The 15,223-nt window shown below is 43.5% G+C and overlaps 1 protein-coding gene across 1 annotated transcript in view; it reads left to right on the top strand.

Moving 5' to 3' along the window:
• LOC143547071 (protein NLP7-like) overlaps positions 1-13,826 on the top strand; it is a 139,138-nt gene extending 125,312 nt beyond the window's left edge. The window contains exon 4 of the mRNA XM_077038582.1: positions 12,766-13,826. Coding sequence (XP_076894697.1) covers positions 12,766-13,503 — 738 coding nt within the window. The 3' untranslated portion in view covers positions 13,504-13,826. The remainder of the gene's footprint in view (positions 1-12,765) is intronic.
• Positions 13,827-15,223: the final 1,397 nt, after the last annotated feature.

Genomic DNA, 15,223 nt, shown 5'->3' with positions numbered 1-15,223 from the left:
AATCAGACAATCAAAGCGCAATAAATACCTTGGCGCACCGCAGTCCGCGAATTAAGCATCGCCATGAAGTCCATTTTCCCCCTTTTTAAGGGCAAAACAGAGGACTTCAAAACAGCCTTCGGCATAGCCTTGGCACCTTGCTGCGCCTGAGGTTGAGCCACCCACGTTGCCGGCTCTACAAACATTTGAGTGAACAAAGCTTCATTAATAACTCTATCGGAATCACGCTTATAAAACCACAAAATATAAACAAAGTATACCTGTTGGAGAAGACGAAACAGCAGGCGCAGCACCGCTTCCCTTCTCCGCCGCGTGCAGAGATGAGGTGGCAGCACCATACCTCGTGTGGACTGGAGGACTGCCCACACCTTGAGGCAAAGAAGACGAGGAAAACTTGGAAGTAAAACCCTTGGTTTTCTCAAGTCCCTTCACTTGAGTAGGAGGAAGATTCTAGGCAACAGAGGCATCATCTTTTTTCTTTTTTTTACTGGCCCCTACGCCAGTTTTGCCTTTAGCCTTGCGCTTGAGTTTTTGCGCTTCAGCTCCTTCCTCCTCCCCTTCCTCTTCCACAGGCTCCAACTCATAATTAGCGAGCGAATCTACAATACGCGCATCAGAAATGTTAAAACCAAATTTGGTATTCTAAGGGCCTAAACACAAATACAAGGGCTTACCAGGCGCATCGCTGTCAAAGCAAAATTCTAAGTCGACAGGGATGAACATATCATTGAAGCGATCAGGGAAAACAACTTCCCCAGCGTTCAGTGCAGCAGATCCACCCTCCATATGCTCGTCATAGGCGGCGTGGATGTATTCCTTGCTTTCTGCATAAAACAAGACAAGTGATATCGGCAAAACGAATTATACTCGCGCAAAATTAATGCAATGAACAAACAACCCACCTGAGCCATCAACATGGATGACAGGCTCAGTCTCACTGTCAGTCCACCTCTTGCTCATACCAACCCCCACCAACGCTTCCTCGCAAATATTCTTGGCGGGGGATGGTTCAGCAGTTAATTTTTTAACCCACTCGCCAGATGGATTCTTAAGAACGTCATCATCCGCGGGCGCGGAAGTAATCGCGCGCATGGTCATACGAATGGGAATAACACCAGCCTTGATATAAAAGAATTTTTCAGCCCAGTCATGAAGGCTTTTGAAGGTAACAGTGCAGCGCTTAACCTTCTGACTGCGCGGTGTGAATTAGAACCAAGAATCTTGGATTTTCGGCTTATAAAAATATTGAAAGCGCCGAGGGGTGGGCTCCTCGCGCTGAGCTTTGCACATGAACTCAAAATGAGTCATGCGCACTAATCCACAGGGATGAACTTGGGATATGTGAATCCCATAAAACTGAAGGAGCGCACCTATAAACCTTGTCATCGGAAGACGAAGGTTACAGTGAGTAAAAAAATGAGAGTATAGAGAGATGTAGCCGGCAGGAGGATCCGCCGCCGTTTGCCCAGTCGCCGGGAGCAGACAACCATACTCAGGGAGAAAACCCTGAGAGGCGACGAGATTATCAAAATCAGTTTGTTTCAACTTGCAGGGAATCTCATCCCATCTCTTCACCACCTTGTTCTTCCCTCCCTCCTCCGACGAGGCCTCGGCAACCCGAGTACCCTTGCCGGTTTTCTTCAAAGTAGACATAACCAATGATTTTACACGGCCTTTACTAGGGGAAATTGTGGTGTCTGGGTTATCAGACATACAATTGCGAATCGAACAGTATGGTTACTTTAAGCACAGAATTCAAGGACAAAGACGAAAGCTCTTAATCGGAAAGTAATTGATAGGCAAAAACTCTGAAAATGAAAGTGGAGATGAAGAAAAAACCATTCAAAAGGTTTGGTTTTATAGGCCCAGGAGAGAGAGAGAGGAAAAAAAAAGTAATAATCAGATCTACGCTCACGCGCCCCCACTCGCAGGCGTAGGTCCACATAAGCGCGACACGTGTTCCTGACACTGTATGAGGAGACGTGAAAGGCCACTGTAGCACCTCGAGCACACGAAAGGTCTGACACATAACGTCTCCATCTCTGATGCATCTCAACACCAACCAACCACGTGCACTGACGATTCGTTTTAACCAAAGGGATAGAATTTCGCGCAACGCGCGTACAAGAAAAGAAAAAGAAAAAGAAAAAACAAGCCCTATTAAAAAAGCAAACTATTAAGTCTAATATCTATCTTACCTCGCTCGCGCGAGACAAGACACACATTAGACTGGGGGGGCTTGAAGAGGTATGCACCCGCCTTAACATCGAGCGGGGCGGGTCAACCCACAAGATATAGACAAGAGGCCTGAAATCAGGATGTCATGAAGACACAAAGCCAAAACCTATGCGCAAGCGCATGAAACATCTGCGCGTGGCGCATATCACAAAAGCGCATGAAACATCTGCGCGTGGCGCATATCACATATGCGCGTGGCGCATATCACTAGTGTGAGAATAAAGAGAAGACCTTGCGCATCCCCGGGATAGGCGCATAAAGGCCGCGCGTAAGCGACACACAACAAATGAGACAATAGTCTAATCCAAATCAGGATTAGGATCAGACAACCTTCCAGAAGGTATCTTTTAAGGAATAAAGAATGTGCTGATGTTGACAGCTGCCAATGAAGTGTGACATCTGCCCCGATCCGACCCGACCCAGGTACCCGTTTCTCCGATCTGATCTCTTTCTTTTATGATTTAATATTTATTTATACTTATACTTTACTTTTAATAATAATAATATATTTTCCTTCCCGCCTCTTCCTCTCTCTTCCTTTCCGCCGTCCCGTCCCCCTTCTTCTCTCCGCCTTCTTTTCTCTCTTGTCGCCGTTCCGCCCTTTAGCCTTGAACCCCTAACTGTCCTTTGTTTCTTCCCGCCTAAGGTTGTCTGCGCAGCTCCACGCGCCAGACTCCTTACAAGGAAGCCTGCGCGAAGACCAGTTGTTCCTGCGATACGCGAGGCGAACTGTTCTCGCAGCGCGCTAAGAATTGTAGTTCTTCTCGCAGCGCGCTAAGAACGGTAGTTCTTCCCGCGACGCGCTAAGAATTGTAGTTCTTCTCGCAGCGCGCTAAGAACGGAAGTTCTTCCCGCGACGCGCTAAGGATTTTAGTTCTTCCCGCGGCGCGCTGTGGACTGTTCTCTGTCTGCCTTCGCCCTCGCGCGTGTGCTCGATGCTTTCTCGCGCTATGTCTTGAGTCTTTTCTTCTGTTTAATCCAGCCGTTTGCTTTTGTGATGTCTTATCTTCTGTGCTGTTGACCTGACCTATCTTATGTCTGAAAAGTTACTTTCGGCGCAGCATGCGCACCAACCCCATTGGTTGGTAGAAAAAGTGACTGACATTATCTTTTGAGATCTGCTTTTCCCATGCTTGACCAGTACCTTTATCTGACCCTCCCATGCCTGTTTACTGTTACCTGTCAGCTTTTCCTTGTCCCCTGCAGCTGCCATATCTTTTGATATCTTTTGCTTTTGGAACCTTTTTGCTTTTGTTATCTTTTGCTTGATCCTGTTGAAGATCTTTTCCCCTTTTCTAAGGATTGTGTTCCCTAGGGTTTCCCTATAAATAATAATGCTATTTTCTTAACACTACACACACAAATACTTATTATCTTTCTCTTCCTTGCTCTCTGCCGTTGATCCTCTGCCGTCTCCTCTCTCTGCCTTCGTCTTCCCTCCTGTTCTGCCCTGTTTTCCGGTAATCTATTATATATAATAATTTGTTTAAGTTACTTATTAATTATGCTAACTTATAATCAAGACTTAAAACAAATCGTTAAAACAATAATCTTATTTATAGGTTAACTTGTGCTTGTTTAAAGTTGGTTCTTGCTTTATCTTACACCGCATCGTTTATCAAGTGAGTAATCTCGTACCTAATCCCTTTTTATTTTTAATGTTTTGGGATGTTCATGTGTTCATACAAACTTAGAGTCTTAAACTTGTTTATGAACTTTAGTCGCGCAGTATCCCATGTGTTGAGGACGTAGACTTGGCTGTTTATTTGTATGTGTGGATCATTAACCGTCTTGTCGGTCTATTCCGCAGTTCTCATGGTACCATTAGATGAACACGGGAGAACTATCGTTTATGATTTTCTCTTTTGTTTACACTTGCACAGTCTTTCTTGTTTGTGAGCTCAATTGTGAGCACTGGCAGTCTATGAGTATGAATCTTAGAGTTGGTCCCGATCGGATTACACCCTTGTTGAAAACCAGACATACACATGTTGCGCGCAGATTTATTATTATCTATGTATTGTATTAAACTTGATTTCTCACCAACACGCAAGTGTTTGACGTTTATTTTAACACATGTTCAGGTTTGCAGTAGTTGTTTTGAAGCTTGTGGACACGTAGGACGTTTTTACTTTTGGACCTAGAATAAAATGTATCAAGACAAGTTATTGTTGTTCGAATATTTTGCCTTATAATATATTGATTTATGTTGATTTATGTTATCTTGTGTTTACGTTGCGCGTGCGTGAATGAATATATTTATTAAATATTGACACCCAATAGTGTCACGAGTAATGAAACAATATGTGGCGCCCCGATGTATAATCCGCCTTTGGTCGGGGTGTTACAGATTGGTATCAGAGCTCGTTGACTTTAGGATAGGTGGTTAGACGTAACGGCCTAGAATACCTAAGAGTCCCTTCTCGCGCATGAGAGAAAATCTCATGTTTGCGCGCTTATTGTTAATTACTCGTTATTTATAAATATGCTTGCGCAGACGCAGCGTATGGTTTTATGTTTTATTTCGCGATATTTCGATTTTTGCTGAATTTCGATTTTTATTGATTTTACTTACATATTCGTTTGTTGGGATTGAAAATCCGAAAAGTCATGGTGATACATGAATAGTTGATTTTCAATTTCCATTTACGATTGTGTTCTGAGGTTGGAGACTTGAAAAGTCATGGTGATACATGAATTGTCAACCTCCAATACTCATTTTCTTGTATATTTTATATTGAAGATTGAAAAGTCATGGTGATACATGAATCGTCAATCTCCAATACTCGTTTACTCGTATATTTTAAATTGGGAATTCGGAAAGTCATGGTGATACATGAATTGTCGATTCTTGATTCGAATTTGTTACCTTTATTAAGTCTGCATTTAGGGTCATTTATTTTACTTTAACTTTTGACAGTAACTGACTCCGCGAAACCAAGCTTTTCGAGGTTATACTTTGCGCTAAAACCAAGATATTAACTAAAAATTAAAACTTTTATAGAATGCCTCCGCTATCTCGCCGTCATCAGAGGAGAGAAGCCTCGCGCAGGCGTGGACAGCAACGTTCCCAGGAAATGGCCGCCGCGATAGCCCAAGCTTTGAGCCAAAACAATGCTAACACCTCTGGTTACAACATTAAGTCCTTTAATGCGGGTAACCCTCCAAAGTTCACAGGTCTTGAAGGAGCCACCGTGATGCTCCAGTGGCTTGAGAAAATAGAAAACACTTTCCTCCACACCCAATGCCCCTCTGACAGACGAACCCTATATGCTTCCAGTGTCCTGGAATCTAGAGCGCTTACATGGTGGAATGGAGTAGCTCATGCGCGTGGCGCAGAAGCTGCCTCTAGCATGACATGGGAGGAATTCAAGGAAATTCTGACGCGAGAATTCTGCCCTCCCAACGAAGTTAAGCGCCTGGAGGAAGAATTTTGGAATCTTAAGCAATACAGCGGTGAAGCGCGCGAGTACGCGACGCGCTTCCATGAACTAAGCCTGCTTGTCCCTCACCTTGTTACCCCTTCCCGCCGAGCCATCGAGAAATTCCTTGGGGGTCTCCCCATGGAAATTCAAGATTCTGTATGGGCCAGAAACCCAGCAACCCTCTCTGACGCCATCGAGTTGGCCGCTGTGCTCAGCGACAACCATGTCAGAGCAGGAACCCTGTTCCTGCGGGGAACTGAGAAGACCAAACCCACCAAAACTGTCCCTGAACCAACAGAAACCAAACCAGAACCCTCAAACCGTAACAACCTCAAGCGCAGGCGCAAAGCCTATGCGCTTACCAACCCGCCCATTGTCCAGCAACCCACCTACCAACCTCCAGTATACGCTCCTAACCCACTGTCGACTTACCCAACTCCTCCTATAGTCCACAACTATGCCTTAACCAATCCCGCACTCCCTGCCCCGCCAACTAAGAAACCTTACACAGGAAACCACCCCTTTTGCCCAACCTGTAGACTCCACCACCCACCTCAAGTCCCATGTCGACTTTGTAACCGATGTGGCCGCGCTGGTCACCTTGCAGAAAACTGTAGAGTCCTTCCCGCCAATCCAATTGCGCCAACACCACCAGTCTACCCGCAGAACCCACAACCAACCTACCAAAACCCACGACCCAGATCGTGCTTCAACTACGGTGATCCCAGTCATTTCCGGAACGCATGCCCGAGACTACAAGTTCAGATTACGCAAGCGAATCCGGTGAACCAAATCTCGAACCAAGTGACACGCGGACGAGCTTTTAACATAACCGCGCACCAAGCGCAAGCGAATAATGACGTAGTTAATGGTACATTTTTGCTTAACGGATTTTATGCTTCTGTACTTTTTGATACTGGCGCCGATCGAAGTTTTATCTCTCGCGCGTTTGAGCAGAAGCTCGCGCGACCGCGCAACGATTTAAAAGAAAATTTTTCAGTTGAATTGGCTAATGGCGAAACTGTTTTAATTAACTCAGTGATTAAGAATTGCACGCTTAACCTTAACGAAAACGATTTTCTAATCGACTTCATCCCCATGCCTCTTGGAAGTTTCGATGTTATCATTGGTATGGACTGGCTCTCGAATAATCGCGCCGAAGTTATTTGCGCCAAGAAGTTGATTCGCATTCCTCGAGAAAACGGTGATCTTCACATCTATGGCGAGAAACCCTCCAGTGGTCTTAAGCTTATGTCTTGCGCCGAAGCCCAAAGACTCATGCGGAAGAAGTGTATTGCATTTTTAGCCCATGTGGTCAAACCCGATGAAGGAAAGAAGAAACTTCGCGAAATCCCTGTTGTGCGTGACTTCCCTGAAGTTTTTCCCGATGATCTTCCTGGTATCCCTCCCGCTCGTGAAGTCGAGTTTCGTATTGATCTTGTCCCTGGTGCTTCCCCCGTAGCCAAATCTCCTTATCGTCTTGCACCCGCTGAAATGCAAGAATTGGCAAGTCAACTTCAAGAGTTGACCGCTAAAGGATTCATTCGCCCTAGCTCTTCGCCCTGGGGTGCTCCGGTGTTGTTCGTTAAAAAGAAAGATGGTTCGTTTCGCATGTGTATCGATTACCGCGAGTTGAACAAGCTCACCATTAAGAACCGGTATCCCTTACCGCGTATTGACGACCTCTTTGATCAACTCCAAGGTGCCTCTTGTTTCTCCAAGATCGATCTCCGTTCTGGTTATCACCAGTTGCGCATCCGCGATGAGGATGTTCCGAAGACTGCTTTTCGAACTCGTTATGGCCACTTTGAATTCTTGGTCATGTCCTTCGGTTTAACCAACGCACCCGCCGTTTTCATGGATCTAATGAATCGGGTGTGTAGGCCTTTCTTGGATAAATTCGTGATTGTGTTTATCGATGACGTTCTGATTTATTCTAAGACCAAGGCCGAGCATGAGCAACATCTTCGGTTGGTATTGCAAAAGCTTAGAGCCGAGCAGCTCTTTGCCAAGCTCTCCAAGTGTGAATTCTGGTCTGATGAAGTACAGTTTCTTGGCCATGTTGTGAACAAGATGGGTATTCATGTCGACCCATCCAAGATTGAAGCAATCAAGAACTGGATTACGCCGACCACTCCTACCGAGATCCGTTCCTTTCTGGGCTTAGCTGGTTATTACCGGCGCTTCATTTCGAACTTCTCAAAGATCGCATTGCCTTTAACAGCTCTGACGCACAAAGGTAAACCGTATATTTGGGGCTCGAAGCAAGAAGAAGCCTTTCTGACGCTCAAGCGTTTGTTGTGTGAAGCTCCTGTTCTTGCGCTACCTGAGGGTAATGAAGATTTTGTCGTGTATTGCGATGCATCCAACCAAGGTCTCGGTTGTGTTCTTATGCAACGAGGCAAGGTTATCGCTTACGCATCAAGGCAACTCAAGGTTCATGAAAAGAATTATACAACTCACGACCTCGAACTAGGCGCAGTTGTTTTTGCCTTGAAGATCTGGAGACACTACCTTTATGGTACTAAGTGTATCCTCTACACTGACCATAAAAGCCTTCAGCATATCTTTGATCAAAAGGAACTTAACATGAGGCAACGCCGATGGAACGAACTCATCAGCGATTACGATTGTGAGATCCGGTATCATCCTGGTAAGGCTAATGTGGTAGCTGATGCGCTCAGCCGTAAACCCAGCCAGCTTAACTGTATCTTGCCGCGCACGCAGCTTCACTTTGCGCCGATTCAGAGCAATCTTGAATCACGCATTCGCGACGCGCAGCGCGCATCCATCAGTAATGGTAACCTTCGCGCCGAGTTAGCGTGTGGCTCGGAAGCGCACTTTGTCCCTAATCTGAGTGGAATTCTCTGCTATCTCAATCGCATCTGGATTCTCTTTGATGAGAATCTTCGCGCTGATATCCTGAGTGAAGCGCATAAATCTCGGTATTCTATTCATCCCGGCGCTGATAAAATGTACAAGGATTTGCGCATTACTTATTGGTGGCCCGGTATGAAAAAGGATATTGCTGTGTTCGTAGCTAAATGCCTAACTTGTTCCAAGGTAAAAGCTGAACATCAACGCCCATCTGGTTTGCTCGAACAACCAGAAATTCCTACGTGGAAATGGGAATGTGTAGCGATGGACTTTATTACCAAGTTACCTTTGACAGCAAGCAAACATGATAGCATTTGGGTAATAGTGGATCGATTGACTAAGTCTGCTCACTTTCTGCCCATTCGTGAAAACTACCGTGTTGAGCAACTTGCGCAGCTTTATGTCAAGGAGATTGTCTGCCGCCATGGTACTCCTTTGAGCATCATATCCGATCGCGATGGCCGTTTTATATCTCGCTTTTGGAAATCTCTCCAATCTGCGCTCGCTTGGACATGAGTACGGCATATCATCCTCAGACTGACGGTCAGTCTGAGCGAACTATTCAAACTCTTGAGGATATGCTCCGATCTTGTGTTCTTGATTTTGGAGGTAACTGGGATTCGCACCTGCCTTTGATCGAGTTCTCTTATAATAACAGCTATCATTCCAGTATCGGTATGGCCCCATTTGAAGCACTTTACGGTCGTAAGTGCCGCTCCCCGATTTGTTGGAGCGAAGTGGGTGAAGCTCAAATCACAGGACCCGAACTTGTTCAAGAGACAACCGATAAAATCGCCAAGATCCGTGATCATCTGCTGACTGCCAGAAGCCGACAGAAGAGTTACGCAGATCGCAGGCGAAAGCCTCTCGAATTTCAAGTTGGTGATCTTGTTCTCCTCAAAGTGTCGCCTTGGAAAGGTGTTGTCCGCTTTGGGAAGAAAGGTAAGCTTGCTCCTCGTTGTGTTGGTCCATTCAAGATTCTCGTGCGTGTGGGAAAAGTTGCCTACAGACTTGACCTGCCGCCCGCGCTCAGTAATGTGCATCCAACGTTCCATATATCCAATCTCAAGAAGTGTTTAGCTGACGAGAACCTTCACATTCCACTTGATGAGGTTCAAGTTGATGAATCTATGCATTTCGTTGAGAAGCCTGTTGAGATTATGGATCGCGAGGTTAAGAAAACCAAGCGCAGTCGTATCCCTATCGTGAAAGTTCGCTGGGAGTCCAAGCGCGGAGCCGAGTTTACATGGGAAAGGGAAGATCAAATGAAGATCAAGTACCCGCACCTGTTCTCTGCGCAACCTACTTCGAGATAAATTTCGGGACGAAATTTCTTAAAGTAGGGGAGACTGTGACATCTGCCCCGATCCGACCCGACCCAGGTACCCGTTTCTCCGATCCGATCTCTTTCTTTTATGATTTAATATTTATTTTTACTTATACTTTACTTTTAATAATAATAATATATTTTCCTTCCCGCCTCTTCCTCTCTCTTCCTTTCCGCCGTCCCGTCCCCCTTCTTCTCTCCGCCTTCTTTTCTCTCTTGTCGCCGTTCCGCCCTTTAGCCTTGAACCCCTAACTGTCCTTTGTTTCTTCCCGCCTAAGGTTGTCTGCGCAGCTCCACGCGCCAGACTCCTTACAAGGAAGCCTGCGCGAAGACCAGTTGTTCCTGCGATACGCGAGGCGAACTGTTCTCGCAGCGCGCTAAGAATTGTAGTTCTTCTCGCAGCGCGCTAAGAACGGTAGTTCTTCCCGCGACGCGCTAAGAATTGTAGTTCTTCTCGCAGCGCGCTAAGAACGGAAGTTCTTCCCGCGACGCGCTAAGGATTTTAGTTCTTCCCGCGGCGCGCTGTGGACTGTTCTCTGTCTGCCTTCGCCCTCGCGCGTGTGCTCGATGCTTTCTCGCGCTATGTCTTGAGTCTTTTCTTCTGTTTAATCCAGCCGTTTGCTTTTGTGATGTCTTATCTTCTGTGCTGTTGACCTGACCTATCTTATGTCTGAAAAGTTACTTTCGGCGCAGCATGCGCACCAACCCCATTGGTTGGTAGAAAAAGTGACTGACATTATCTTTTGAGATCTGCTTTTCCCATGCTTGACCAGTACCTTTATCTGACCCTCCCATGCCTGTTTACTGTTACCTGTCAGCTTTTCCTTGTCCCCTGCAGCTGCCATATCTTTTGATATCTTTTGCTTTTGGAACCTTTTTGCTTTTGTTATCTTTTGCTTGATCCTGTTGAAGATCTTTTCCCCTTTTCTAAGGATTGTGTTCCCTAGGGTTTCCCTATAAATAATAATGCTATTTTCTTAACACTACACACACAAATACTTATTATCTTTCTCTTCCTTGCTCTCTGCCGTTGATCCTCTGCCGTCTCCTCTCTCTGCCTTCGTCTTCCCTCCTGTTCTGCCCTGTTTTCCGGTAATCTATTATATATAATAATTTGTTTAAGTTACTTATTAATTATGCTAACTTATAATCAAGACTTAAAACAAATCGTTAAAACAATAATCTTATTTATAGGTTAACTTGTGCTTGTTTAAAGTTGGTTCTTGCTTTATCTTACACCGCATCGTTTATCAAGTGAGTAATCTCGTACCTAATCCCTTTTTATTTTTAATGTTTTGGGATGTTCATGTGTTCATACAAACTTAGAGTCTTAAACTTGTTTATGAACTTTAGTCGCGCAGTATCCCATGTGTTGAGGACGTAGACTTGGCTGTTTATTTGTATGTGTGGATCATTAACCGTCTTGTCGGTCTATTCCGCAGTTCTCATGGTACCATTAGATGAACACGGGAGAACTATCGTTTATGATTTTCTCTTTTGTTTACACTTGCACAGTCTTTCTTGTTTGTGAGCTCAATTGTGAGCACTGGCAGTCTATGAGTATGAATCTTAGAGTTGGTCCCGATCGGATTACACCCTTGTTGAAAACCAGACATACACATGTTGCGCGCAGATTTATTATTATCTATGTATTGTATTAAACTTGATTTCTCACCAACACGCAAGTGTTTGACGTTTATTTTAACACATGTTCAGGTTTGCAGTAGTTGTTTTGAAGCTTGTGGACACGTAGGACGTTTTTACTTTTGGACCTAGAATAAAATGTATCAAGACAAGTTATTGTTGTTCGAATATTTTGCCTTATAATATATTGATTTATGTTGATTTATGTTATCTTGTGTTTACGTTGCGCGTGCGTGAATGAATATATTTATTAAATATTGACACCCAATAGTGTCACGAGTAATGAAACAATATGTGGCGCCCCGATGTATAATCCGCCTTTGGTCGGGGTGTTACATGAAGGGTGGACAACTCAGCAAAGCCCATGTGCCACCACGTGATGGCACATGGGTCAGGTGAAATACCTTGGTCAGAGAATAATCAATGAAAAAGCACCAGGTGTCCTACGTACACGTGGCGCGAAGCAATAGGAGGAGGCCAAAAAGGCCCTAATTGGGTCTGAGCCCAATCATTGGAAACCCTAATACTATAAATACCACACCACCACCACAGTTGGAGCAAGCAAAAAAATATGTGCTAAGTCCTTTACTCATTTTCACATTTTGATTATCCTCTCCTACAATATCTTATTCTCACACCGGAGGGTTACCCCAAAGAGGACCCCTCTGTCCCTTTCTGAGGGGTAAGCTCACGGTGCTGCTCGTTTTGTAGGTGGAAGAACTCGTATCTCGGAAAACCATCGGTGATATAGCACACTCATACCCGAGGAACGTTGATCGTATACAAGTAAGTCGATCTACGCTTCTTCAACGACGTCTACAACGTATCCAAGTTATGCTCCCGAGGTTAAAGATATCAACGATGCACTTAAGGTTTCCATCTTTCCTCTAGCTTTGATGATATATTTCATTCTTAAACCGTCCGTGTTTGTGTTTTGGCGCACGCCTACACTGTTTGTTTTACTTTTTTTTTTTTGTGTGTTCTGCAATTTTTTTTGGTTGATTTATGTTTTCTGTTGCATAGTAGTTTATGCTTCCTTATTGTAACCATTTTCAAATTGTTGTCATATTGCAGGCACAGAATCTGGCAATTACACAAGGGTTTGCTTTTCCTGATTTATATGTGAGTTGGGCCCTGCTGATTTATTATAATATAATATTCTATTACTCAGGTTTAATATTTTTGCAGGGTTTTCTTCACAGTAGTTTTTCTTTGCTTTGGAACTTTTATGTGACAGATGAGTTTAATACACAGGTTCTTAACGAGGGCAGGGAAAAAGATTTAAATGAAATTTCTGGTATTATGAAAGCAATATGTGACATCCACGATTTACCTCTAGCTCAGACATGGGCCGTGCCCCAGCACACTAGTTTTGTTGCCCATGGAAAGGTTATAGAAAATAGCTGTAGTAGTTTTGACACTAGATGTGTTGGGAAAGTCTGCATGTCTACAGCTGCTCTACCGTTTCATCTTAAAGATGGAAACTTGTGGTCTTTCAGGAAAGAATGCACAGAGCGACACCTGGACAGGTCCAGTGGCCCTGTTGGCAAGGCATTGTCAACTCGTGGTTCTTGGTTTTGTACAGATGTAACCAAACTCGGTGAAGACGAGTACCCTTTGGTCCACAATGCACGCATGTATGGGTTGACCGGCTGCTTTACAATCTCCTTGCATAGTGTTGAACCGAACGAGGACTATGTGTTGGAGTTTTTTCTACCTGCACACATCAAAGAGCGCAGACATGTACAGAACTTGGTCCACACTTTGAAGCAGAACTTTGAAATAGCTTTTGGATTTGAACTGGGTGACACCTCAATGATGCAGGTTGTTGGACAACCTACTGATTCGTCTGTAAGCATGGTTACTACTGTTACCCAAACATTCTCGGACTCAGTGGCTGACAATTTCATGTCATCAGATGCAGAATCATTGATGCCAACAGCCTCTACTGATGCTGGACAAAACAGCAAAGGGGGGCAGAAAACGTCGTAAAATTGGGCCAGCCGGAACACCAAGATTAACTTAATCTGTCTGCCACATACATGATACCTTTAGAAGTTTTCCACGTACATGAATTTTTTTTTCCGATGACCATCCAAAATGTTTACCTTAGTTAGCCGCATGTAACAGTTAACAATTTGATATTGTTAAAACTATATTAGCGCCTCCAAATTAAAGCATGATCCGCGGATCTTGGTTGTTAGTTTTGACAATTCAAGATTAGCGTCGGGGTGAAGATTCGTTTTGATGTATATAATAGCTATGATTTTTAAGTTTTTATTTACTAATATCCTCAACTGCAATTGAGCAGCTGTTCATTTGACCTCACACAATTGGGATGTTTGGAGTCCAAACATATCGGTCTATTTGACTAACCTAGAAAAATGACAATTTGCCAAGAATCCAATTGCAAGTAATAAGAAACCAAAGTACAAATGTTGTAGCGTAGTGGTAAATCGATCATACCAGGCAACATAGATCGGATCAGAGCTTTCGATTCCCTTATTAACAATATAGTATGAAATATGTCTTATAGAAATGAAATATTATTATTGTTATTAGTTTGGCTAACAACTTCAGTTTCCCTTATATACAAACTAGTTAGAAACTTCAGGTCCATTTAATAATTTTGTAACTATAGTTAATTTATGCAAAACTCTGATGTCTTGTATAATTTGCTTTATCATTCTCTCTTGTATACATAATAGTATCACTAGGACCTTCTGGTGCGTTTGAAAAATTTGCACCACATCATATATAATATTACAGTTATCAAATAAACACATTTAACTTTTATGAAAATTTTCATAGCTACTATGACACACATAACAAGTAATCAACATATAGTAATTAATAACTGAAAAAAAAAACTTATGTACCGCGATATAGTAACTCTTAAGCATGTGAATGACGGTGGGTTGGAACGTAAAAACGTAAATCCGTGTAGGCAGCAGCGGCTTTGTAAAAATGTATGCGATTTGATTTTTTTGTGAAAATAAATTGTACTCGTAGCTTTCCTTGTGCAACCTTTCTCAAATAAAGTAAAAATCAACTTCAACACGATATTGCAATACCATAGAGTTGGAGCAGAAGTTGTGTTTACCCCCAAAATCTTTTAGTAAAGCTTCTAACCAAGTTATTTCAGCAATGGTATTGGCTAGAGCCATGTATTCCGATTTTATAGATGACTGAGACTGTTTCTTTTTTCGTGTGGTCCAAGATACGAGGTCCCCCACCCCTTCATGCGCCCGCGTGGATCATTTCTAGTTCCATCACTAGAGAAGTAGTGAAATGTACCATGGCCCTTGGCTTCAAATGCTTTGCTGCGCAGTTAAATAATACACGTAACTGAAGTTGTATTATTTCTAGTAACAATAATATCATCCATATAAACAACGATGTAAAGTAGAGTTGTTCCACTTTTGAAGTGAAGAGAGTTTTGTCAGTCTTTGAGCCGTGAAACCCCAAATTTTGTAGAGCATGTTTTGCCCATAAAGCAATTTGTATAACAAAAACATGCATTCCGGATGTTTGGGATCGACGAAGCCTTGTGGTTGTTGCATATAATCTGTCTATGTAAGATAAGATCTCCATGTAGAAAGGCATTTTACATCAAGTTGACGAAGTAGCCATTGCTTTGTAGCAGCAAGCAAGAGAACCACTCGAATTGTTACAAACTAGACCACATGACTGAATGTTTTATTAAAGTCAA

Source organism: Bidens hawaiensis, unplaced genomic scaffold (genome assembly GCF_021521415.1).
Source record: "Bidens hawaiensis isolate Kalapana, Puna unplaced genomic scaffold, B.hawaiensis_p1.1 tig00014593_1, whole genome shotgun sequence".
NCBI classification, from domain to species: Eukaryota; Viridiplantae; Streptophyta; class Magnoliopsida; order Asterales; family Asteraceae; genus Bidens; species Bidens hawaiensis.
Note: the sequence above shows the minus strand (reverse complement) of the source record. Positions and strands in the feature narration are given on the sequence as shown.